This window comes from Perissodus microlepis, chromosome 15 (assembly GCF_051167445.1).
Source record: "Perissodus microlepis isolate ML-2025 ecotype Zambia chromosome 15, ASM5116744v1, whole genome shotgun sequence".
Lineage (NCBI taxonomy): Eukaryota > Metazoa > Chordata > Actinopteri > Cichliformes > Cichlidae > Perissodus > Perissodus microlepis.
Window position 1 is genome coordinate 36,353,594 of NC_140475.1, and position 27,744 is coordinate 36,381,337.

General features: G+C 40.0%; 1 protein-coding gene across 1 annotated transcript; it reads right to left on the reverse strand.

The window, feature by feature from the left end:
* Positions 1-19: 19 nt before the first annotated feature.
* Positions 20-26,158, reverse strand: LOC146372614 (ankyrin repeat domain-containing protein 13C). The gene is made up of 13 exons (XM_084954088.1): positions 25,483-26,158; positions 23,794-23,835; positions 17,128-17,232; positions 11,700-11,785; positions 9,923-9,968; positions 9,140-9,206; positions 7,761-7,905; positions 7,203-7,334; positions 6,265-6,426; positions 3,157-3,236; positions 2,870-2,968; positions 2,585-2,685; positions 20-2,468 (listed from the first exon to the last, which is right to left on the reverse strand). The coding sequence occupies exons 1-13, from the start codon at positions 25,871-25,873 to the stop codon at positions 2,338-2,340; spliced, it is 1,587 nt and encodes a 528-aa protein (XP_084810214.1). The 5' UTR covers positions 25,874-26,158; the 3' UTR covers positions 20-2,337.
* Between the last annotated feature and the right edge of the window lie 1,586 nt (positions 26,159-27,744).

A 27,744-nucleotide genomic window follows, 5' to 3' on the forward strand; every position in this document is an offset into this window, starting at 1 on the left:
AAACACAAGAGTGCAAACATTATTAGATATGTGGCTTTTTATTTCGGTACATTTTATATGAAAATAGTGTCGCAGACTTATACAACAGTTTTTGCTGTACAACCGACATTTAGACATGGATGAATCATTTCCTACAGAAAACATGTCAAATCCAATCAGCTGAATTCGGGAAGGAGCATCAAATAAATGTAAAGCATTATGTCAGTGAAGAGGCACACTTCCACTAGCTGCGCCTGCCTGTACTATGGAATGTGAAAAGTCAAACTGCATTTGGTTATCATACTAAATATGCATATGTAAGCACGGTGTTTCAATAATTAGGATGCTGAACAACTCTGAGCCACCAGTACAATAGCAACATCCCACAGAAAGCTGTCTGTATCAACATTAAGAGCTCATGAACCATAGCAGCACCTACGAAGACTCCTTAGAGTTAAACCCTTCCTTCCTTCCTTCCTTCCTACAGACTGATTTTGAGCTTTTTCACACAGCTGACAGGTTATTGGTTCCACACATCTCCAGGGAGTAGAAAGAAAAAAATCCAACAAAACAATTAAGAGATTCTTTTTTTTCTTCTTAAAGCAACATAAGTATGTACAAAAAAAGCAACTCCCACCATTTACAAACCAACAGTCTCAAATTATGTCACATGATGCATAAAAATAAAAAAAAATTACACAACTCTTCTTTTTGCAGAGGATGTCTGAAACCCATAAACACGTAGGAATAAAAAAAAAGTAAAAGACAAATCAATAACTGAACATGTATTTATATAGTGTGCGGTGGAAATGCCTGACTTTTGTTAAGTGTAAGAAAAAAAAAGGGGCATGAATGCTGTACTTACTGATTCCCAGACACCTGCTCACTGTACAATCCCCAGAGTTCCTCTTTTAGCAGAACTGTGCAGTTGGTTACACAGTTAAAAAAAAGAACAAAACAAAACAATCTGATGAAGTAAAAAACAAAAGGCTGGGTTAGCCTAACTTACACTGCCCTGTCACTCAGAGACTTCGCAGTACCATTAAAATCTGCAGCATCGCTACCACTGCCGCCATTAAAAGTTAATATTTCAAATGCAGGTTTAAAGATTCAGCTTCACAACATGAGTCTAAGAAGTCAGCTGGAAGGCGAGTAGGTGTAGTGGATCCAAATAGTGCCTCAAATATTCACTGACTCTGTGCCAGTAAAAATCATCACTCGCTCACACACACACACACACACACACACACACACACACACACACACACACACGTTAAAAATGTGCACAGTTAAAGTGGAATTCTATGGAAAACTGATTTTTTAAGGATTTTTTTATCTACAAAAAGTACTCAGCCTCATACAAAACAAACTTCTCAAAGGATTATAAAGGCCACATTAAGAAAAAACTAATTAAATTAACCTCACATCCCAAGAATATCGTTGAGTCAAATGTCAAGCTTATTCTTGGCATTTCAAACTTACATCCAAATTAAAATAACAGACCTTTCACTTTCTTGTTTACTTAACATGGCCGTTATAATCCATTGTGTATGTATGTGTGTGTATGTATATATATGTTTTTTTTGTTTTTTTTTTTCCTTTTTCTTTTTTTAAGTAACACTTTTTTAGTAATAATTCGACCCCTTTGGACATTTACATTTCATCCTTAATCATTAAATAGGAATAGTCTAGTGTGTTCTTTAATAGAGTTCTTACACAGGCCTGTAACATAGATTAGGACATAAATTATTATATGTAATTTAATAAATGTAAGATCATAAAATAAAAAAAAAGGCTGATGATTTTTCATGAGTGTTTTGAAAAGTGAAAAATTGATCTCAAAATCAATTTCAAGTGGAATTCCTCTCCAGCGTCTCTCACAGTCACTCAGTGCTTTAACTACACATCAGTTTAAAACAGTCCCTTTATGAACATTACTTACATACTTAAATACAAAGCATCAGCTGAGCTGCTGTTTTTCGTACTCGTACTGAATATACAGAAGATTCACCTGCTGTGTTGTTTCTCATATTAACTCCAATGCCCCTTCACTGATGAGATTCTCACAGTCACCTGCGCTTCCTGCCTCGGACGCTGCATCGAATCAAATCTAAAAGGTAAAGTTCAAACCTGCGACACGAGGAGATGTCGAACAACCCGCTACCTCTGATTTAAATTTAGGTGTGTTAGGCTGTCTGGTCACCGTCTGTATTCAGAGTCGGGGCGGGCGAGGGGTAGTCGCAAAACACAGTTTTTATTCCTCGTGTTTTTTGTTTTGTTTCTTAAATTCAAAAAGTACCCTCTGTAGCATAATGTTGCCTCGTTGCTTGTTTGCGGTTCAGTGTCCAGTGTGTGAGGTTAAAGGTCGGGGAAGCGGCTAGGGTCTTCTTTATAATCATTGGGAATGCTAAAAATGGATTCATCAAACTCATCGTAGCGAAACTCCTGAAACGTCACCGTGGCCGTGATCGTAGGAAACACGGGGATGTCTGCGGGGAGCCGAGAGCACAATTATATGAATGACATGAAGAACACATCACACGAAAAAGTCATGAACATCAATCAGCAGACTACTGTTTGCAACACCATATAAAACTCTGCTTACCGAGCTTGACGGGAAAGCCAGGGGGGAGCTTCATCTGAACAAACTCCCTGAGTTTATTAAAGTGCTTGAAGGGTGCAATCACTTCCAGAACATTCAGTAACCTGAGGGACACGAGAACCCAAATCAACAAACAAAAACAAAGTCTATTTTACGAAAGCATTTAGGTCTCAATGAATGAATAATTTCCCCCTTTATCCCCACTAAACAAGCCTGAAAATACCAATAGAAAATGATGCTGCCTGCTTTTTAATAACCATCTGGAGGGCAGCTTAAATGAAGACTTACGATTCGATGCTCAGAGGGAAGTCTTGACTCATGGCTATTGTGGCTTTGAAGTTTTTCTTGCTCTCCTTGCACACCAGCTCTCTTCCTAGATGAGGAGCTCTGAGACAGAAAATTTTATCCCACGATGAAGGCAGTTCAGTCAGGAAGAGCTCACAGCTCATTAATGCAGACATGGAAAACTACCAGTGTTCTTCCAGTAACTAAAACATGTCAACCTATGTGAATATTGCATTTGGCACACGTAGAGATTCCTGCTTTATTTATTCCCAAACACTTCAGACACCTACTTTCCATTGTCAGCCGTGATGTATTCTTCCCAGGATATAGTGTTGGGTGACGGGGGGGTTAGAGATTGCCTTCTTGCTGGCTAAAAGTCAGAAAAGAGATTAAAAAAGGTCATGGTTAGGCTAAAGTGTAAAATACTGAAAGGTCACACTTAAAAACAGTGAGTGAAACTAACAAAAAAAAATGTTAAAACTGATCTAAGTTATGACATACAGATGGTTTTTGTCATTACTTTTATATCAACATTAGTGTTTACATACACATCTTTAATTTTTCCCTGCAGAGCAATGACATACACGGCACATGCCACTAGAGGGCCCCAGCGCATCACTAAGCAGTATACTTTTATGCTGACATAATTAACAGCCATCCAACAACAGCAAAGTAACTTTATATAATAAGCTAAATCAGTAATCAGTAATTACTAAAAGCGGGAATCAACCAAACTTAATCTAGAAAGTCCTAATTCAGTGATGAAAATGTTAAATCTTTAGTTAATTCAGCGGGTGAGCGTCACAAACGGTCACAGAGAAGAAGAAGAAGAAGGAGAGTTGTTGATGCTGTTGTGCCGGCCTTGAAATTAGATCCCATGTTATTGTTCATGGTTGATAACAACTGTGTGAACCAGTGATCTTAACTGAATAAACGGGAGCTGCACAGTAAACAGCCTTCAAATGTTAAGCTTTGTTGAAATTCAGCTGTAATGCTGCCGTATCAGATTCATTCACCAGATCATTTTTATCAGCTGAAGTGAGTGACTCTTCCCACGAGCAACGAAGGATCAAAGAGAACTTTCTTCAAAGGAAAGATTTTTTTTTAAAAATGAAAAATTGGAAAACGTTTGGCGCTTGGCCTTCTTGATTTAATGTTCTTCTTCGGTGTCAGTTCATATTAAGATTGGACGATCTGTTCTGGATGACTCTGAACTACGAGGTGCTTTGACAGTCTGCTATTCCTAAATATTAGCTCCTGCCAGAGTTCAGATTTTTTTAAATCACTATTAAACCAGCCGATCTCTCTTTTGTAAGCTGTGGTTGAGTACGACAACTAGGGCAGAAGAATCTGAAAACAGGTTCTGGATGATGAGACACCTCTGTGCCAAGAGATGGCTGACATAAGGTGTGCAGCCTTATTATGTGCTCTCTCACACTGTGTACCAGGCCTGGCACATTGTTGTGATGAGGACAGAGTACACACAGGCTGTGGAGACCTTGATCTGCTGGCATGCCGGACCTGCACCCCCATCATTCCACGGCACCGGGGGGGGGGGTAGCTTTCATCCGTGCGATCAATAGTGTCCAGCTCTGTTCCAAAGCCTCCCACGCTCTGCCTGTGTCCACAGACTGACTTGTTCTCTCCTGCTGTAGTAAACACCGTTGCGTCACAGCAGCTGCTTATCTCATCCACTTCCCATGTATCATTTTCCACAGGTGTGGAAGCGAGACTTTTCACATCAAAACTAAAACAAAAAATTATATCCCTTCAAACTGTTTTCCCCCACTTTAAACAAGAGCAGGCACCAATTCACATCAGCACAAAGTTCTGACAGACAACAGAGAACACTTTGATGAAACAAAGCCCAACACAGAACACAGGACGGTCAAAAACAAAACAAAAAGCCGTGAGCGTCCATTGTGTGTCGAGAGGCTTTATGTTCACAGAGTGGTTGTGTTTACGGCTTCCTCTCGAACATACTATAGTGAGGGGATGGTGGGTGAGCGATGAACAGCTTAGTAGCTTTCACCACTGGGGGGCAGTGGTAGAATTTGAATCCATGCAGAGTGGCTCAGGGGGCATTTGTTCATTCTGTCTTCAAACAAATAAAAACATCAAAGGAACATCAGTGGGGATCCAGTCAGGAATTTTTCAATAAACCATACAAAGTGGCTCGACAGGGTCTGTAGGATTTATCTTTGTATGGATACGGGGGTGAGGAGCACTGTGAGGTTTATTTTGTCTGCGAGGCTCGTGTCCTACCCCAATGTTCCAGCGGGACAGGACAGTTTCAGGATTGGACTGGTGGTTACGCTGCAGGTATAAGTAAAGACAATGTTTATCGACAAAGTGCTGGAGGTGTACAGGTGCACTCGATACACAGGTGCACTCGATACACTGCTCTATTGGTCCCAGAGAAAACTACCAAACCTTTCCCAAAGACAAGGATTCATGTTAGAACAAACTGACCCAAGTTAAAGAAAAAAACTGTAACACAAATTTAACGACTTTAACTTCACTGCTGAATGAGAACCTGTGGGAAAATGAACTAGAGGAGAAATGTAAATTAAGTACATTTCAGTGCCTATCAAACCTGCAGCACTGTATCTCCCTGTAGAAATAAAAATGGTTAAAAGAAGTATGGTGACAAACGTTTAGTGATAAAAACTGCATTTCCTGGCCCAAACCGAGTCACCCTTCACAGATTCAGATGTTAAGCACCTAACTTCAGTTTACTACCACAAACCTTTGGTCTCCACTTCCCTTTTCATAACCAAGAGGTCTTTGTTAAAATGTACTTAACTCACCTATTTAAATCTTATCAGGACCTAAAGTTTGAATTATTGGCAGCACGACCACTTTGAAGGACGCCTGGATGCCGTTACAGGCAGCTGTAGCTGGTAGCTGTCTGCTAGACTTCATGTCTCCAAATTCAAGTCACTGAACTGGACCTCCCGACTATGATTGTAGTGCTTGTGTATTTTGGCTTGATGTGCGGTTAACTTTACAGTCTGTCCAAGAAGTCTGCTGGACTCTAGCAGGATACTAGTTCATTTGATGACTGTTATTGTGTGCTGCTGCAATATAAATAAAATTGAACTGGAATGTTGCATAGCACTCCATAACTCTGTGCCTAATAATATGGATGCAGATAGCTAAGCAGCTTTTTGGCCATAGCTCATAACTTATCAATCCAACCTCTCGTCTAAATATGCTGAAGGTTGGCTCTAAAGAATCGACATGGTGATGCTATAATGCTAAAGTTAAAGCTTCAAAACAGGACTTCAACTGCACATAAAATAGGCATAGCCACAGGAAGACGGTTTTTGTTTTTTTGGTTTGTGAAGTTATCAAACAAAGACACATAACTCTTTATTCATGTCAGTGATGCTCACCTCAAAGTTCTGCTCTATGAGGTTCCCTCCTTTGCTCAGACTCTCCATGATGGCTTTGTTCCTCAAGATGTCCTCCTCGCTCAGATGCTCTCTCCTCTTCCTGGACTCGAGCACCAGGCCGTTCACAGAGTAGAAATCGGCCAGAAAGTTCCCCACGCGCTCCTGGAGATTAATAAACAGTTAGATAAGTTCCTGGGGTCATCACTGCCTCTCTGATTTATTCACCGCCTTTCCTTCCTGGTGTGGGGGTTACAACAGGAAATATGACATGTTGGCACTGGAATTTGAAATTGCCAATAAATAAAAACGATGAAGCTAAAGAAGAAAAACAGCTTTGTTATGAATTAACACTGAATAGTTTTCCACCGAACACTGCTCAAATTTCCCCGTCGGCAAAACAAGGCCATCGTCTTATTATTTATTTATTTATTTATTATTTAATAAGGACTCATAAATACACACACTTAACAACATTAGCAAAATCTGTTTATGTTTCATGTGTCTGAAAGAAAAAAAAAGGTTTTGGTATCCGTCCATATATCTGATGATCATCAAATACATGGTATCGGTCTTAAAATCTCATATCGATCAGGCTTCAGATCAGTCCTTTTAAAGGCTGCTGATGTTCTTTTCAGGTCTGTTTTTTTTTTTTAAAGAAAACAGTCAAAAACACAAAACAAAAAAACACAACAACCTAAAAATGAGATCTTGCAATCAATGTCACGTTACACACTGATATATCTGTGAAACCATAAGTAAAGTTTAATTTCATCAGCTTTCCCATTCATCCCAGTCAACTGAGTTATAAAGTACAAGAACTGGGTTCAAAAATTGACTACAGTCGTTATGTCTTAAACTTTTAAAAATCCCTGAAGGTCCACAATCAGGTACCTTCTCAATCAGAGCAGAGTTTCTAAAAGCTGACAAATGACACCCACCGTCTTGTCTTCCCTGAACAGCCAACCAGTCTGCGCCCTAGAGAACGTGATGGATTTGGTGGACAGTGTGGCGGAGTACACGTCGCTGCTCATCAGAATATCCACTTCTTCTTCTGTTTCCATCTCTGACTCCTTAAAGTGTACAATAAATAAATATAGCACATCATTATGCATCATGCATAGTGAACACTGAACAGCCACATCCTAGTGTTGGAAACAATGATGTCAGTCAGTTCCTCCAACTCTTTCTGCAGATTGCACAAGATGTTGAACTGTTGTAGTTTCCCAGAGGGTTACATCTGTTAACATTTAGATGCCCTGACCTTTGGTCTAGTGCTGTCATCAAGTCAAATATTCCTGCTAGACATAAGATATACCAAAATATGTAGGGACACTGTTATATAATTTACTTAAACACAACTAAACAACTTTAGATTTAGTTGTCTTCACTGTAGAATCACAAACGTTGCATTTTTCAAGTCAATGACAAAACTTTAAATATGCTGCTTTGTTCTTAACAGACATCACAAATTAAAGGGCCACTAGGGTTTCACACACCTCATGGTGTATCCGCTGGTAGACTTTCTGTTCATTATCCAGCACAACAAAAGACTCTGAGGGAATAGCATTGCCATTAAAGATGAAACTGAGGTCACCCCGCTGGCATTTCATGTCAGTGAAGTCTATCAGGGTTGTATCCAGTCTGCATAAACACATCGTGAACATACACAGAGGAGACAAAAGTCAGAATTATTGTGAGCTCAAGTTAACTTTTCAGGCCAGCAGCACAACAGTGTCAAAACTGTGAGCGAAGACAAAACTGTGCTCGATGTTACACTTTTGAAAGGTTGGAGACAATGTGTATGGTAATCACTGCCACGGGAGTCCAACAGCACTTTTCAAAATTTTCTTTGTGTTGTCAGAGTGGGTAGTCCTGAAATAAAGCGTGACGGCAAAGAGAATAAGTGCTCTGCTTGTGAAGAATGCGCACAAAGCGGTAGGTGCTACGGGTAGGTATGATAGGCCTGACACACCGTGGAGCTGGTATGTAAATGAACTTGCTGTGACAGTTTTTTTCCTTTCACCCGCTCCGTCTCTCGCTCTTCCTTTTTCTCCCTACAACTTTGGCATAATAAGAGGGCATTTTGAATACCAAATTAGACAGCCAGGAGCGGTTTCACAGAATAATGACAAGCTCCACATCAAGGTTACCTCATAAGGAAGAGTGAAGACGCACGCACACACACACGCACACACACACACACTTTTACAAACTCAATTCAATCCTCAAATAGACTGTGCTGATATAAACCCAAATGTAGAGGCATAGGTTTACGTGCGTGACAAAGGGGTGGCAGGATTTGTCATATATGTATGAAAATCTATGTGCATATGCTGTAAATGTGGAAGCCTGCATAGCGTTAGATTTTTGCCTGAAAGGCGCTGGAGCACAGCGGCATATATTCCTACTGTAGATTCACTGTTGAGACTGTGTCAGCATGTGTCAGGGTGTGATGAATTTCTGCTGATGCTCTTTGTAAGTGAGCTACTCAGCACAGTAGACTGTACAGTAGCTTCATCTATGAGACTGTGATTTAAAGCGAAACACAGAACACCTCTGCGCACAGAGGGATCGCTGTTCGGCTTCCTCGTACTGCTCATACTGCAGGCGCTGATTTCACACTCTAGTTAACAAAACTGAGAAACTGGAAGTAGAGAAAAGAAAGACGAGAGGATGCTGTGTACAGCAGCAGTTACAAATAAATCAACAAGCCTTAAAAACAACAAAGTGCACGAAGAGCAGGCTTTCTCTGGGAAATGTTTAATATGGCAGGGCTTGCATCTTCTGGTTTACTTTAACAGGCAGCTTGAGAAGTGACTCTTAGTTTTGAAATGTCAGAATGCTATTTCAATGAACATTTGTTGACAGGACTTGCCTGATGTTGATGCCTTGTTTGTAGATCTTGCAGGCATCTGAAGGCAGGATTCTGGAGAGCAAAGGCACTGCAACATGAAAAGATACAGTAAGGGTGTGTAAAACGTCTAAATTTAGAAAGCACATTTGAGGAAAAAAAACTGCAGATTTCAAAGCTTTGGTGGCATATAAACCTGGAAACTAGAGTGCCACATACCAGAAGTAGTTCAACAGCTAAATATTTAATAACTCAGTCCCTATCGTATTAAGTAACTGAAGGCATGATACTCTACTTGCTGCTCCAAAGTACAGAAGAATAGTTGCGCATTAAAAAAACCAACAACAGAAAATAAAGACCAGTCAATAAGCAAGATGTGCATCTGATACAAGTCTGTGTTGTTCTCTGAGCACACAAACCTTAAAAATATAATTTTCACATTAACTTTCACTATTACACCATCTCAACTGGCAAAAATATATCCTTATGTAACTATTTTACATTTTGTTACCATCACGTGTGTATTACATAACCCTATTCACCTTGTCAATAATTCACAAAGATACACTGAGTACACAGAAATCAGCCCAGGCCTACAGTCCTGGGTTTGGTCTGCAAGCTAAGCAAATGCTGATGCTTGAGCTCTAGTGAAGGCATTTCGTCTATCGCCACACACTGTGCTCCATCTGTGAGGTCCGCTGTTATGATGTTTTACCTGATGAATCTTTGATGACATGTGATTCATTTCCACAGTGGATCAAATCTGAGAAACTGTCAAAGGAGAGCAGACAGAGAAACTTGACTCACCCCAACTTTGGAAGTCCCAGTGAAGCTCCAAGTAAAAGTCTCCGAGCTGTGAACACAGATAAAGAAAAATCAATAAGGAGTAAGGCTACGTGTTTCTACTGCTGATTATTATTCCACAGATCTGATGAAAAGGCCGAAAACCCACAATGTCGGAATCTGTCTCTCAACACTCTCCAACTTCCCTACCCTCTCTGTGCCTCACAGCCACCAGATTGAAAATAAATAAATAAATAATTAAAAATACTCAAAAATAAATAGTACTCCTACTGAGTTACACCACGAGGACGATGGTTTTAGTAATGACAGAACAATTCACCCACTGTAACAATAGTGACATAGCGAGCTCTATGCAACAGAAAAATTAATTAAACCACAGACTTGGACACCATATTTGGTTTTATTTAATAAGATTATAAAAGTAGCACGCCAGCGTTTCACTTTACATGAAAGTATAACTGAGCCTCTGCTTCTTTACATAGCAAATCCCACCTCAGTACAGTCTAATTATCTTGTAAGGCTTGGATCACCGCTACGATCAGTGGTCTCAATCCACACGTCAGTAATGATGTCAGGCTGGCCGAGGATCTTCACTTCCCAGAGCTTTATAATCTCAGAGAGATGGTGACACAAGAAAATCGCCGGTCTCATCATTTCAGGGAAAATACAGCCTTCGAGGTCTGTCAAGTACTCGAGACTTTAAAACTTTTTTAAACACGATAAAACGCAGAGTTTTATTTGCTCGTGTCCTGTTCTTGATTTCCTCAGCATTACTGCACAGCTGACCAAAATCAAAATGATTAACGCCTACAGTTTGGCTACATAACTTCATGTTTAGCAATAACACCACAACAACATTGAAAAAGGTTCTTACTCTGATAAACATGTATGCCAGTCTGTCTATGTCTAAACATTTACAGAATGTATTTAAAAGTGAAATAAAAAAGGCACAAGAGACCAACAAAGCTAAAGGGATCATTTCACCCTGATCAACATGTCTGTGACTAGTTACATGTTTACAGTTTGTACACATGATGTCATACCACGCGGTCACAAGAGCATCAAGATCTTCCACTCGCACCATCTGATAATTTGCATGTATGCGTCCTTCCTGGCTCTGCATTGCAATGACAGTAATTTGTGAATGACAAACCTGAATGAGGTGTGCTGAGGCTGTGCTTGCAGAATAGATCCCAGTGAAAGGGAAAAAAAACAGGACAGAATTGAATGAGAGCACTCTGAGAGGTGAAAAGATCTGATGACCATAAAACAAGATATCCCATCAAAGGGTCAGGAGCAGCAAGGACTATCAGAGACATTATAAAAGAGAAATGGTACTCGAAAAATCCTGTGGTTTAACGGACACAGATGCAAAGCAGAGACTCACTGCAATTTCATCTGTGTAGTGGCAGGCATATCTACTTGTTACAATAAAAAAAAATGGGCTGGTTTTATTGGTTTACTGAATTAATTAGCATGACATTAGTGCTCCGGTGAGAGTCATCGATGGCGTCAGCACTCTGGAATTAGCCACTATGAAGCTGTAGAAGTATAACTTGAAGGTAAAAAGACTTTTTAAAACTTAATTTGAGCAAATGTATTTTTTTAATAGTCCATTGAGCATTTAAAATAAAGTTACGGCTCCAACTCAGTTTGTTCAGGGAAGAGGCTTCAAAATAGCGGCCAAAAAACAAAAAACAAAACAAAACAAAAAAAACCTGCCAAAGCTGGGTGCAGAGTGGCAAAACTGGCTTCTAGCAGGACTTTAGGACTACGTTACCTCTTTGAGGGCTTTCAGCAGTTTGGGCCTCTTGTCCTCCACGCTCTCCCTGGACTGTTGCTTCAGCTTCCTCAGCAGCGCTGTGACTGAGAGCGCACAGAAAGATGAGCAGAAAAACAGAAGAGAAAAAAAGTGACACACCAGCTTTTTCTATACAAAAACATATCAAAGTTTAATTTAAGGTTATTGGATGGCACATTATTTTTTGCCATGAATATTTTTTATAACCCTCTGTTTTACTGGATCTGATCCCACTGCTAAACTTAATAAATATTCTACTGTGAGTTGATCAACCATGTTTAAAAAAAAAAAAAAAAAAAAAAGTTTAACAACCATGTTTTGGCAAATTTGACCATTTTCTCCACACGCCCTGAAAGACAGGCTGTCCTTAATCATGATTACTTGAACATTTCTAAAATTAAGGGTGCTGGGCTTCACTTCCATATGAGCATCTTTCAAGACAATCTGAGTGCCTTGCAGAACATCGTCAGTTTTATTTGAAATTACAGGTGGTGATGAGACTGACAGATACTGTGCTTCTTTCATGCCCCAAAGCTAAAGTCAGGCTAAAATATCATATCATCTGTTTTTATGCTGCACAGCAAAGGGCAGACCTGCAATATTGGTAAGGTTAAAGTTTAGGGCAAGACGTTTTTAACATACAGGAAATACTGTGTGCTTAACGGTTTCTCTAAGCGAATCATGTCAACAATGAAAAAAAAAGTGCTACAGGCTACAGCAATTTTTACTGAGATTTACCAGCTTCCTGGAGCCAAATGGGGCACTCCCAGCATCATCCAACCAACCCTGATGCATAGCCTGCAGGGATCAAACCGTTCCAGGAAGTTCAAAGGGAGCAGCAATGGCAGATACAGAGCTGCCTGTTAATGAGCAACTCCTTTAACCTCCTTAACGAACTGGGGGAGAGGAACGCTCACAGGGGGCTTTTAGCCATGATGGGTCACATTAACAAGAGTTCTGCAGCACTGGCTGCAGGAGACTTGTGCAAAAGAAAACGGTTCCACACAAATTTACAACAACTATTTAGATGTTATGTGATGCTTATTAGGGAGTGGGCGCATCAGTTGCTCACTAACATAACTGTGGTGCTTTTGACGAAGCCATGAAGGGAATAAATGACAACAACTATTCCAGTGATTAAGTCATGGAAGCAGTTATGAAAAAAAAAAGGGGGGGGGGGATATCTTTGGCCACTGAGAACCCGCCCGTCCTACATTTTAATAGGACTAAAAGCAGCAGTGCCCATATGGCATAGTCATCAGCCTGACCATCTCCTGTGCCCCCCTCCATGTCCACGTGGCGAGTCAACATACACAAACATGTTGTTCATATTGTCTAACTGGTGCTCCCCATGCAGCAGCACAGAGGGGCAGAGGACTCAACGGTAAAACTAGGCCAAATGAGAGCACAGGAACGCACATGCGCCAGCCGGCACAGACACAACTACAGGATGAGGGTGTCTTTGTGGCCTGGCTGCCTAATGAGTGTAGACAAGCTCTGGATGGGGCTCCTCTTGATCCTCACCGCCTCGCAGCAGGACAAGGAAGGGAGTAAAATCTCACCATCTGGTCACAGACCACCCAGCCAACACAGACTGAGAAACCAATGCGGGCCGTTTCAACACTAAACCCAACTGACTCTCCACGCTGGCACTAATTCACCGAGATACTGATCGGGGCACTTTGCTGAGATCACTCGACTAATTAGTGCCAGCAGTTTCACCTCCACACTAATAAAAAGAGACAGAGTCAAGACAAAAACTTGCTTTTACATTACCACAAAGGGCAACTATTTAACAAGATATGCTGTGGACGGCTGCTGCTGGCAGGTCTCCAAGAATGTGGGAAAAGTTCAAAATGACACAAGCCAGAATATTAAATGGATGCTGAGGTTGACAAATTTTGCAAGCTAACTCAAACGGCCGAGTTAACTGAAGATGACATATCACATGTAGGGAGCTTGATTCAATTTAGTTTCATTTAAACGCTCTGAATCATATCAGGAAAATGTAATTTTTAGACATAACAAATAATTACAAGCTGAAACAGAACTCCGTTGTTCTTTATCACTGCAGCCTGTGCTGTCATATTTTATATGCACAATAATTTTGCTCTACATTAATTTGTCAGTGAGGTTATAGTGAGGCTATAAACAAACCTTTGTTTGCAAATAAGTTACAAGCTAAAATCAAACCATGGCAGCTTTTAATTAATAAATAAGACAATGAAATTTAAGAATTTGTGTGCTTTGCTATGGCCTTAATTTAAAAAAAAAAAAAAAAACCTTTTCTTCCTTGTAATGCCACACATATCACCCGAAAAAGCAAAATGTAAAATATCATTCAGTCAGTCAGTCAAGATAATAATATTCAGAAATAAAAATCTATCCAATTGAAAATGTTCAGATATGCTGGTGATAGTGTTGCTGTTGGTGTCTTTACTTTTACAGGAATTCTAACCCTGACTCTTCTGCACAGGTTGGAGGAGTAATATAAATCTCCTCCTTTGTTACTGAATGCTGCCTTGTTTTGATTTACACATGCACTATAACAGGTCTTTCAGGTCAGTCTGTGGAAATTGTTAATAGCATATACTGCAGCATATACTGCAACATATACTGATAAGAAGATGAATTTTATGGATAATGATGATTCTATCTACAAGACAGCCAGTTAGTGATTATTTGTTAGAAAGAAGGGAGGAGCCTTTGTATTTAGCCAAAACATTCTGGAAAGATTTCATAATGTTCAATATATCAGTCTGGTATGGTAACCTGACTGTGGAAAGAGAAAAAAAACAAATGGACGTCAGAGCAATGGGAGAATCAAAAAATAAATAAAAAAATCATTGGTTGAGAACAAATCTAATGAGATAAGCTCTTCCGTCTTAAGGAAAACCCGGTCACTGTTGATTTTATTCTGATGTTGAACTTATGCCCTCAGGGTGATTTAATAGTCAGGGATTATTTCAGCCAAAAGCAATTCGTATACAGAAAAATAAGACGCTGTGATGTATTTCTATTCTGTATGTATGAATGCTGCTGATTGTTGGCACTATTTCTATTATGAAGTGATCTTGTGTATGTATGACTTGATGAACCATGAGTTATTCTAATTCTAATCTATTCTAATGCCTTAATCATGGATATTTATAAATGACTCCTAATAGCTCTATAAATTTTGAATACAGGAAGAAACCAAGTGAGAAAAATCTAAACTCAAGCTTATTACAAAGACACAGAAAGAGAAAAGGATCTTCTTAAGCCAAACTTCTTCAACTTAAACTTTTCTTGCCAAGTCTGGTTGTTTATTCAGGCTAGTGAGACCATTACTGCCTGACACCCACATGAAAAAGCAGCTCCCTGCCTAACATACAGTAATATGACTGAAACTTTCTTTGAACAAGTCCCTGAAGCTGACAACACAGCTGTGTGGCAGAGAGGCGAGCGAGGACTGAAATAGCTCTTTCTGAACCAAACACATGACAAAAACTATTTCTGAGCCACATTTTGTCTCCTCGTTCAAACGGAAAGCCACACACCCGGGTAACAAACGCACTGTGTCGCAACAACCGCACAACAGACATCAATAGTAATTTGTCACTTCTTCAACTAAAAATAACAATTAATCACATTCAACCAAATGTTTCCTTAGAAAAGAAAGAATTTATGTAATACAACTTGTGAAAAACTACTAAAAACCAGATTTCAGAAACAAAATGTTATCCTGTTCTCAGCACTATCCAGACCTTGATGTTTGCCTCACTGCAAAACAAACAAAAGTTCCCAGGTCTCCACTTCCTTCTCAAAGTCGTGACAAACGCTGAGTCAGCTCACACTGAACAGAGCTTTGCTAAGCCTGTGAAAAACATTTATTGCACTATACAGAGAAAAAAAAATTATAAGTTCCCTTCAGCACCTTTCTCCTCTATATCATCATGACAGCCAAGTAAAGTTTTAGATATCACATTCCAAGTGAGAATTTTTTTTTTAAATATATATTTTTTATTGTGTGTGGAGTCAGCTTTTTGTAGCTGTCACAGCAGTGGCCAATGCCCTGCACTCTTGGATTAGCATTAAAAGACCTCAGGCAGGCAGAGTTAAACAGTCCTCTGTGCCTACATATTTTTGATTCAGTGTGAAAGAAGCTGAAGTCTCTCTCGGCTCTCCGAGCCTGTCAGTTGATTCAGGTGATCAGCACGCTGACCTGACCCAGGAGTTTAAAATCCTGCCGAGTTTTGTGTTTCCCTGAGTGCTGTTCTATAGAGAGTTGGACTAAAGCCTCGCTGCACGTGTACAGGGGAAATGAATGTTAACTGCACCAGCAGGGAAAAAAAAGGGAGCAGAGAATAGAGAGCTACACCTTTCTTTAAAACCTTACTGCAACATGTACCTGCATGGTCACCTGCACAAGAAACCTGCCAGCTGTAAGATGAAATATCATTAGAGTTCATTAGAGGTTTCAGTCAACACACATACTTTGAGTCAGTTCATTAGAGGAAGCAGTCGATGGAGGAACTTAAAGCTGCTTCCGTTTATGACGTAACATTGGTGCAAAGTGGCTGTGTGGATACATGAATGAAAGAGCAAGCTCTTTCATTCATGTATCAACATGTACTAGGTTAGCAAAGTCATTTTTTAACTGGAACTTATTAACTTATATGTAAAATCCGAATGCTGTACTTGAGATGTTCCAATAGCTGAGAATGAAGTGGACCTATCAGCACCTAACCTGGTAGTTCTGTAGCAGTAGTGAAGGGTTGTAAAATAGTTTTAATGCATTCACCACAGCTACAGACCCCACCACAGTGAACAAACCTCAAGCCTTCCTGTTTCTGGCATCAAAAGCTCTAAATAGACTGCAGGTGAAATTCTCACTAGCAGAGCACTACTAGCAAAACTGTAACAGCTGTCGTTCAATCCATTCTCAATCAGTCATTACAAAAAATCTAACGTGACTTTTTGTACAGTGCCACAGGTACTCGTGACAGTGAAATAATACAAAACATTCTCACTGTTTCAAAACAAACTTTTGGGCCATTATGAAACGTGGGACAAAAACACGTGTGATATGGGCTTGAGCATAATCAGCCTATCAGGACTGAGGGAAATATCTAATGAATTGCTTTTCACTGGAATACAAAAGCCAGAGGGCCTTGAGGAATGCCCCCCTCTCTGAGGGACAAAAGAGCCAGGCCGGTGTGGTGGCCTCACTGCGAGGCGGCCGCGTGGAAGAATGTGCAGAGCCGTTTGTTGATTTGTATCTGTTGATGAAAACTTCTCTCTCGCCTTCTCCCACTGGTGCAAGCCTGATGCCTCGCTTTAGTAAACGAGTTCACTGACCAACATCAGTTTCAAACCTCTGCGTGAGTGTTTTATCGAGCAATGCCAGCTACTCAGAGATACTTACTCATCTGTCGGTCTCCGTAGCTAATGGCCTCGGCGAGGGGGCTCCATCCCTGAGCGTTCTTCACCTTCACTGGTGCATTGTGGGCCAGCAGCAGATGGGCACACTCTGCAAGGAGGACAGTTAATCACTAAACACCAAAAGACAAACAGAAGGACAAACTGAAAACCCAAAAAGCCATAAGGAATGTGCCTAACACACGACTCACTAGCAGTACCACAGACCTAATAGTTTTCAGTTTGGCATCTTGACTTGACAACGGCCTGAAGGATGATTTCCTGACCAGAAATAGTCTGAAAATGTGACAGCACCCAAACTTCATAGTCATAGATATTAGGAAATTAATGTTCTAGTAACTTATGATAAAAATACACAGAAGTAAAAGGTGCTTTGGGGTATGTTTTGTTTTTTTATGTGTCTTCATTTGACATCCGATTAATATGAAGCAAACACATAATACAATATATGCTGAAACAAATAACAATAAATAAAAACAATAAAAACTTTAAAAAAAAAACTACATTGATATTTTTTATGGTGACTGCTTAATACACAGAAGAAAAACCCTGCGTCCAGCTCTAATTATGTGTTCGATTTTCAAACCACAGAGGAACCAAACAAAAATGAGATGCAAAGTTAAACAGCTTTACTTCTCCTGTTCTGCAAGTTTTATCTGATGTGTTTACTTCAAACTGACTACTCTGCTGTACAGGTGTCATCTGTTACATAGAGCACATTTCTCACAATGTATCCAGGGTGTCCAGAGGGCTAGTTTGTGTATAGAACTTTAACCAAAAAGCCATATGGGACCTACAATTATGCAAGACTTGGAATCTTTCCTTCTTTTTTTTTTTATCCTGCATTGCTTTAAATTAACGAAGGATTCTTAGAAACTAAATTTTGAGCAATAGGAAAAGACATCCCTTGGTACTATGTAGTCACCCTCCGAGCTGTGCTTGAATTCTAACACCTGGAAAACAGCCAAAGAGCTTCGTCTCTTTTCTATGGTGAGATCAGCAGTAAGTGCAGCACAAAATCCCTCCGCTCTCCGGGCAGCGTGTCAACAAACTACAGCCAGCCAAAACTGAAGCCTGTTGTTCTGGCTCAGCTGTCAGTTTTGTTGTGACATCACTCATTATAATGTTGGCATCTGTACAGCTCTGTCCCAGCACTGGCCCGAAAAGTCACAGTCCTACAAATGCTAAGCAGGGGCTAAGTGCTAACGGTCCGCTGCTGAGTGCATATGTGGGGCCTTTGCTTGTTGGAGCCGGAAGTTATATTTGCTCGACCGGTCTTTTTAGTCATGGGTGTATCACGTGAACTCATTCAAATCCTCCTGACTTGTTTTTCTGCATAGATAATAACAGCTATCAAATACATCACAAAACACATGCACCATATACATACTCCCCATGTTTCATTAATGAGAAAGAGGCCAGGGTAACACAAAGTCTTAATGACGAGGGCAATACAATCTGAAACTCTTCCTTATTAGACGCATTAACCACACAACAAAGAGAAGCACGTCTCTCCCAGGAGTGTAGTTACAGAAATAAAAAGGGCAAGATGTGACATCAACCAGTTCAAACAGTTACGCTACATTCTCCTCATAAGCAATTAACAGCAACACCAGTTGTGTATAGTACAGCAGACATCAAGATGGGAGCATGGCAAAGAAAATCGAGATGAACAGAGATGCAGCGCTGGGAAGTCATTATGGTCACACCAGTGATGCAGAGTTTCAAAGACTTGGCTCATTACTGGCTTTAATGGATTTTCTTGGTAAATTTCTGCTTGATGCCGAATGCTGTCCAAAAGCTGACCACTTCAAAAAGATTGACTAATACTGTTCATATCGCATGCTTGAATTAATTAAAATAGCTGCATTGGTAACAGGAAGACAGCTGAAAAGTGAATGAATAATGCAACATTACAGCAAACCCCAGTCTTTACATGTTAGTTCAAACTGTCACTCAGCTCCGGGACTCAGTCGCTGATAACAGAAGTTGATATGGAGGCAACACAGGCAAACAAACGGACAAGAGCATGCTTTCTGATGTAAGCTTTGCATTTCCTCAAGGCTTTGACCTATATATCCCTCTGCTAAATCCAACGATTGTGTAATGATAACGACAACATTTAGCAGACATGCATTATATAACCACGAGGAGAACAGCCAGGCCGTGTGTCCTGAGCCCCACACCTTCAAGCTTCTGGTCTGAGTTTTGTGCTTCAGATGCAATAAGCAGTGTATAGTGCAGCATCATGGATACACTTTTGTTTTAAAGACACACAACACTTGAGTTCTATGTCAGTTGTTTATGATGTGAATTAAATGCAGAAACTAAGTTAATCGCCTCGCACTTTAAGATAAAAATTACAAACAGTTGCTTTTTGAGGATCGACTGATACATTTCCATTACCTGTGAGGTAAGCGGGACATCACAGCACAATTGTAGCTACATCATGTTGAGATAATGAAGGCTTTTTGTATCAAATGTGATGGGATACAACACTAACAGCAAAGACACGTGGCTATTCCACTGACTAAAGTGTTTGTTTAAACTTGAACATCCAGGCAAACATTTGTAATTCCAGGTTCAAGCACTTGTCTCCTGTTTGCTCTTATTGGTGGAATAATAGCATTTGTGACGCATTCAAGTTGTTACCAACAGTTAAGTAAAGACTGAGCTATGATATTGAGCCATGGCTGTAGATGAAATGGCTTCAAACAGCAGCAAATGAGGATCGGTTTAAAAGCAGGTCCGGATGAAGGTGGCATGTGCCTGTGTGTGGCAGGCCACCATTTGGTTTCAAGGACAGTTTCATAATCAACCATCAAACATTTTCTCAGAAAGACACACACAGCAACATGGCAGCTACATCCACAGAGGCACTTTCAGAGATATCAAAGACTTGCATTTCTCTCAGGAATGAGTAACAAGTCAAACTTTTAAAACAGCCGAGAGTTCCGTTTTCTTATCGTAACAAAGTAACATGCAGGACCTTTTTAGTCGATTTACACATTGTCATGGACATGGTGCTCAGGTGGAGACAAACAGATACTGTTTTATCTTTCACTGGTCACTACAGAGTCAAGGACACAGACAGACATACACACCCACACACCTTTTTTATTTCCTTTGGCTCTCTCCAAAAGTATCTTACCTGATAATTCTGTGACCTGAACATCAGATTTTTCCACGAGATTCCTAACAAATTAAATTTTAATACAATAATGTTTTGATTAGTATTTAGTTATCAGAAGTAGTTTAACTAAATTAAAGCATAACTGATTTATTTTAGTGTTTTCTGTCCATCATTCAAGAATTTTCACTTCCGAATTCATTTTTATCAGAGTGTCCAAAAACTCTCCGAAAAGCCTGCAGTTGATCCAAAATGCTGCAGCAGACTAGAAAGAGAGAGGATATTTGACCCATACGGCTTCTCTTCATAGGCTCCCTCTTAAATCCAGAATCAAATTTAAAATCCTTCTCACAAGATACAAGGTCTTGAATAATCAGGCCCCATCCTATCTTAAAAACCTCACAGCACCATACCCACCCAATCATGCACTTTGCTCAAAGACTGCTAGTTTATTTGGTTGGTGGTTCCTAGGATATTTAAAAGCAGGCCCCTCTCAAATGGTAAACTCTGAGCACATAAAGAGCTTTATACAACTTACCTCATTCACCCACTCATACAAGCACTTTTTTTCTATGCTTTTTCTATGTAAGTGCTTTCTAACATTCACAAATATTCATACTCTGATTAATGCATCGGAGTTAGTATCTTGTCCAAGGATATTTGGTATGCAGCCAAGGATCAAACCACCAACCTTCTGATTAGCAGATGACCTGCTATCTCCCCTAAGCTACAGCCTCTCCTGTGGAAGCATCTCCCAGTTTGGATTAAAGACAGAAACTTTCTCTACTTTTAAGATTAGGCTTAAAACTTTCCTTTTTTGATAAAGCATAGAGTTAGGACTGGATCAGTTGACCCTGAATCCTCCCTTAGTTATGCTGCAATAGGCCTAGGGTGCTGTGGGCTTTCCATGATGGCTGTTTCTTCTTCACTCACTATGAGCTTACACACACCATTTTGCATTTCATCCTTAGTTATTGTGAATCTCTTCCACTGGATCTCTTCCACAGTGTGTTTTTGTCCTGCCTTCCTCCATCACTCCCAACCTACTGGTTCTGCTGGAGGGTTCTTCCCGTTTCTTCTTCCCACTGTTGCCAAGTACTTGATCAAAAGAGGTTGTTTTCTGTGTATTACAGTCTCTACCTTGGAATATAAGAGCATCTTGAGGTGACTGCTGTGGTAATTTGGCGCTATATAAATAAAATTGAATTTTATATAACCATGATCAAATCATGACAAATTTGGGATCACTTATCCCAATTTGGGCAGCATAGCTTCTATACAAAATGGCTATAATGTACTGCTGTGTGTGTATTTAGTGTTTTAAATATAAACAAAGTTAGCTAACTGGATAAAATGACATTTAGGCTGCTTGTTATTAGCCACCGTTTGCTGTCTTGTTCGATCTAATATGCACTTGTGTGAGCACTGATAAAGGAAAACTCCCTGTGGGCTGCTGGGCTGATTGCACGTGCATCTGCTGCACAGACGTCCTGCTTGAGTCGCATTCAACTCATTAGTGAGGGAGCAGGATGGTGATGTAAAGCACTTATCTAATGCTACTTGCTGTGCACTGGCTACAGATGGGGCTTCTGTTGACAGTATCTGATTGCTGTTAAAGCTCCCTACCTTCACCCTACAGTTTTGATTAAGTCTGAGTACATTTTAAATGTTGATCTGGCGCTTTTTTTTTTTAACCATTATTTACATACTCAGCAACATTTGCAATAGTGGATTTGAGTCAAACAGGAAATTTTTTCTTTTCCTGTTTGACTCAAATGCACTATTTTAATCAAAATCTTAAAATGTGCATGTGTGTGCCACTTTAGAGTATTTTTTTCCAGCCAGGGTGGCCCACTAATGTCAAACACTCACTGGAACTGTATCTTTCAAAGCCATTTTTAGAATCTCACCATTTTATCTTTCATTCACACCCATTGGACAAATGAAACAAAAAAGAAAAAAGAAAGAAAGAAAAAAGAAACAAAGAGGTTTCTTTCCAGGCACATGACAGGAAGCAGAATCCAGACAAACTGTCTTACTCCTCTGACAATGATGTCAGCTTTCAGGACTGCATTATGCTCTGCTTTGGATTTTCTTCGTCTTTTACGTTAGATATTCCACCTGTGCAACTATTCCGGTCATGCAAACGATCAGACAGTAGACTGCTGATATGCACAACTGTCATTACCACAATGGTGGACATATATGCAGAAAAGCCAGAAACAAAGAGAGCCTTGTCCTCTGCATCCCAACAGGCCAGCCACACCCAGGCTGTGATCTCATGCTGTAGCCTTCAGCCCGTCTGGCCTGAGCATCCCTAGAGGACCAGGCAGCAGCTCAGGCAAGAGACAGGCAACCTCATTAGCAAAATCAATTCCATGGCGTCCCGTCCACGACAACACTTCGGTACTCTGCTATCTGAATTACCAGTAGGTAGTGGCAGAGCCATCACACTGACAGAAATTGAGCTGTGCGAATGTGAAATCAATCGAAACCGGTGCTTCAGTGACAAACACCACAAATGACAATGTGCAGCACGGGTAACCCTATGCCTGAATGGTTGATCAGGAGCTGACTGCAAAAAAGGCTAAATTAATTTTTCAGAAGCATGTTCTGATGTTTCCTTGTCATATTAAAATGCAGGCACTGAGTCTCGAAGGGACAGCGTTTTAATGTTTTATGTGGATGCTTTCAGTCCAGCCAGAGCAATTCATTCTAAAAACAAACTCATGTAAGATTCCTACATTGCCTTGATACATCATGACATATTCATTATATACTCTTAACTCACAGTTATTCTAAGACGCCCAGATCTCACTAATGTGCAATTTGTTATATGTTCAACATTCTGAGAAAATACACATTGTTGTAGCCTCTGAAACACGTTCACCTCTTTTTCACAAGCTAATTCGAACCAATCAGAAAACCAAAGTAACCTCTTTGGTGCGAGAGACACTGGCAGGTAACTAAAAATAACAGACTAAGCAAATATTATAGGCACTGAAAATTACATCGCTTTTCTCAACTAATTACCTCCTGTGCCAGCTTCAAAGTTAAAGTCTTTCGAGCCAGCAGTGTTACATCAATCAGAATGAGACTTTAACTACTGAGAAGGGCCTAATTCTTGCACTATCATCATTATCCAGTACTCACTGATTAAATATGATCTGATAATCCTTTGTGAATCTATAAAGTTGGGGAGAAAAGAAAACTCGCTCTTAACAGATAAAGAAGGAAAGGTCTCTTGTTCCATCGTGATTTTGACCAGGAGAAAATCCATTAACACAACCTCTTTATTCATGCATGAGCATCTTGCCTTCTGGGATCTATGTGGTGATCTGTGACAAATGTCTGGTGGTGCTTAGCCTGGCAAATGCACACACAAAGGGAGGGAAATAAACTGAAACACACACACAAACAAAAGATGTACGGGCCTACAGAGAGGCGTGTTTAAAAAGCCACGGAGACAAGGAGAGAAACCAAAATAAAGCACGTGGAGGTGAATGTTTCAACACTACTCACCTTTATGTCCCATCATAACAGCAAGATGCAGCGGTGTGTTTCCTGAAGAAAGGGGGGAAAAAAACAGAATTTGTGTACTGCATTTAAGAATAACAAAAACAAGCGAGAGACTTCGAAGAGCATTTTGCCTTTAGGGCTGTCACAGCTGGAGTGAATTAGATGTTTAATCTGGGAGGCAGCCTTTGCTAAACTCCAAATGATATGGTAAGTCTGTGCTCACTGTGCCTTCTCCTACCATGATGGCAATACCACTGATTACTACCCAACTGCACCACAAAGCAAGCTACATTTCAGAGGCAGGCACATGGCCTGCTAACAGACACAATGTGTTACATGGTAATCATTCAAGAGAGAAATGATATTTGTGGCAGGTGTGCAAAAGCCTCTACCTACTATCTTGCCAAACTGTAGGACCAGCTCCTTCAGGCTTTCTCTTACAGAGGAAGACAGAGGTAGGCACGCATCCAAAAACAACGTGGGGCAAATATGGGGAAATGTGCCAAAGCTGGGGTTCAGCTAAAAATCACAAGGGACACTGTGATGAACAGCAGAAAGATTTGTTTTCTGTGTGTATGAGGATGTGAGGTCTGAGTTCACTTGCAGCCACCACTGGTGGCACCTTTCCATGTAGACAGTTTCAAATAAACCACTGATATTTTTAAAGCACCAATCCAAAGTCAGCTGACGTAAATGAAGTTTAATCTGTAAACAAGCTGCATTTTAACTCGTCAATAATGCAGTGTTACGAAATTATTGTCTGGATTCACTGGGACTATTTCCTCCCTCCCACAAGCAAGTGGAAAACAATTGTTTAAAAGGTATTTCTTTAAGCAACAAGTTTTCTGGAAAAAAAAAATCATAACAAAACAGCAAAGTGAATGGATGAAATATAATAGTGTTAATATACATATCAAACAAAGCCTGCCTTACTTCAGTGATTTGATGGTCCAGCTTCAACTTATATCCACTAGAAGCTAAAAATTTATGGGAATAAAGCCACGAATTCAAGATACTGAGCCCAGGTAACCATCAACCGAGAAGGCAAAAAGGCTTAACAAGTTCAGATTCTTCAGCATCACCAGAGTAAATGCCCTCCACTTCTGCTACGTTGTTTCATTACAGCATGTCAGTGTTTTGAGGACAGAACACATTCCAGATCTGTCAGTAAGCACAGCCCATCCTCTTTTCTTTACATGCGAACCGGAACAACCCGTCGCTGTAGATCTGTCAGTTAAGAATGCGTTGATTTGGAAAATGTGGCGTTATCTGAACAGACTTTGCCTTGCAGATGAGTTGCAGTCAAGTCTGGGAATCCCAAAGTTTCGCACAACACGCCTTGATGCGTTAGCCATAGGACCCTGAACCAACTTATCATCCAGTGTTTAAAGATGACTCATGTCACAAGGAATATGTGATAAATTTGAAATGTGGACTGAAAGGCCGCTGGGACCTTTCCTTATGCAGGCTTGAAAGAAGTGAATTTGAAGAAATTACAGGGTATTGACATTAAACTGCTCCTCAATTTGGACATCAGTTATCTGGGCCTTGGCAAGAAGAAACCTCGCCTACATCTAATGCTGCCGGAGAATGATGGCCTATTAGCTAAAACTAAGCTTCACTGGACCTTGAAATTGGCAGTTCATTGTGGGCTTTTTAAAGGCAGCTGAGATGAGCAGTTGTTAAACTCACCATGGACGTCTTTCTGGGCGATATTCTGCGTCCGTATGAGCGAAGACAGTCGTCGGACATCTCCCTTAAATACACATTCGTGCACCGGAAAGTCCTGCCCAGTTCGGATAATGGGGTTTTTGTTGTTGTCATCGATAACATCGGATGTTGACAGTGTGTTGGTGTTAGCATTAATCTGCGACTGTTGGTTCTGCTGCTGCTGCTGTTGTTGTTGTGTGGATGAAGACTTGATTAACTTGTGGTTGCTGAAGATTTTACTCGCTCTGCTCTTGTTGTTCGTCCTGGAGGCTGTAAACGTCCCGGTCGCAGCCTCTTCGTCGGGCTCCAGTAAGTCCTCGTCTTTGCTCGGCCTGTGGTCCTTGCGCAGGGAGCGGACCTTCTCTCCGGTCATTTTCTAAACGGTCGACGCTGACGATGACCCTCCGGGCGAACTGATGCGATTCGCCAGTTGGAAGTCTTCGCGCAAACACTGGAAACTGCACAACATGAAAACACTTACTTCTCCCACGGACACACAAAAACCACAGTTTGCTCGAGGACGAACAAGTAGCACCCCCCTCGTGCCGGTCTCTTATGAAAACAAACAGTCCACTCTCCTCCTACCGCCCCAAACTGTCGACGGCTGCAGTACAACATAAGCGGCTCCAGTTGACTAGTACGAACGCTTCGGCTGATATCTTCCGGCTCGTATTATCGCGAGAGTTGGGAAAGGTTATTACCGGCCACTCACTGAAGCCGCTCCTATTTTATCAAAACACAGCCTACAGTAGTGTAAAATAAACAGGTTTTCTATTATTTTACTCACGTATTTGAGTTGAGTCCAAATTTATGAGCCATATAAGAGCCAACCTCTGTATATTTTATATATTTATTTTATTTTTACTCTATTTAATTTGTAAAATATGTATACACACACACACACACACACATATATATACACACACACACATATATACACACACGTAGACATACATATTTAGTATACACATTCAGTAATATGCATACACTCTTATATTGTACATATATTTATTCATATAATTCTCAGATTTAGCCATTCTTATATTTGCTTGTTCTTATGTTATTGTACTTTGCACACCTCTGTTGCTTGTGAAGCTCGCACACAAGAATTTCACTCACATGTACTGTACCAGTGTACCTGCACATGTGATGTGACAATAAAAGTGATATGATTTGATTTGATATTTTACATTTTTAATCTAAAATGACCTCTAATATAGCTACACGAACACCGAAATCCAACTCCCACACACATCAACTACCCATCAGCTTTGGCCTTGTAACTGAAAGCGTTCAGATTGCTCGCGAGTAACCAAATTCCTCAAAAAAAGAAAAAAAAAATCCCCCAAAAACTACAATTAATTCTCTCGTGAAAAGTCTTTCCTCGCTCCTCTTTAATTTTTTTAAATGATTTTTAATTTAATTTTTCTTTTTCCAGGCTGTTAATTCTGCCGAACTGGAGGTCGCAACTTACTTAAAATCTAAACAGATTTTATTTTTATTATGTACTGTGCATGAAAGCACTGCATTCAAAAATATATCAACAAGGGAGTTACACTTCCTATGATTTTTTAAAACTTACATGACACATGGGAAACAGCCAGCAACCCCCCTGCAGCTAACACAGTCTATTCTCGTTTATCCCAACAATAATTATATATATTTTTTATGTATGCAACAAAAACTGTCTGCTCATAGGGGCTTGTCTTTTATTTTCATAAAAGCTGTGTGTACAGTACAGTGTACTTACCACCTCTTTATGCTAAATCATTCTAAAATATTGTTCTCTTTTGTTTTTGCAGAAAACAAAAACTTGGATGAAGAACAACATTTTGTAAAGTAATAATTTAACACTGTGGAACTGTTATTTTTATTTAACACTGCACTGTTTGTTTGTAGAGTTACAAGAGTTACAAGCATGCTTGTTATTCATAAAAAAGGAGCCTATTGCACTCATTATTGGATTTTAAATTTTTATACTGTATTACTGTGTCTTCTGCATTTTATTAAGGTCTTTTACCAGTGTGTAATCTGCCCATGTGATCTGCAATATATACTGAATAATAAATTCAACATAAAATATATTTTATTCAGTAAAATGTTAAGGTACTTTAATTTTTTTAAAGGTCATACTACAAAATACATCAATGTACATCGATGACAATAAAAGTTCTACATTTTAATGACCACATAGTACATCAGCTGAATGTTTTTATATGGAAGTGTTAATTTCAGCCACAGACC

Coding starts and splice junctions, on each gene's coding strand:
- LOC146372614 (XM_084954088.1), bottom strand. CDS start 25,873: ATGACCGGAGAGAAGGTCCGCTCCCTGCGCAAGGACCACAGGCCGAGC. Junction 11,786..17,127: donor CTACGGAGACCGACAGATGA/GTAAGTATCTCT, acceptor GTGCGCTCTCAG/TCACAGCGCTGCTGAGGAAG. Junction 9,207..9,922: donor CTGGGACTTCCAAAGTTGGG/GTGAGTCAAGTT, acceptor TTCATGTTGCAG/TGCCTTTGCTCTCCAGAATC.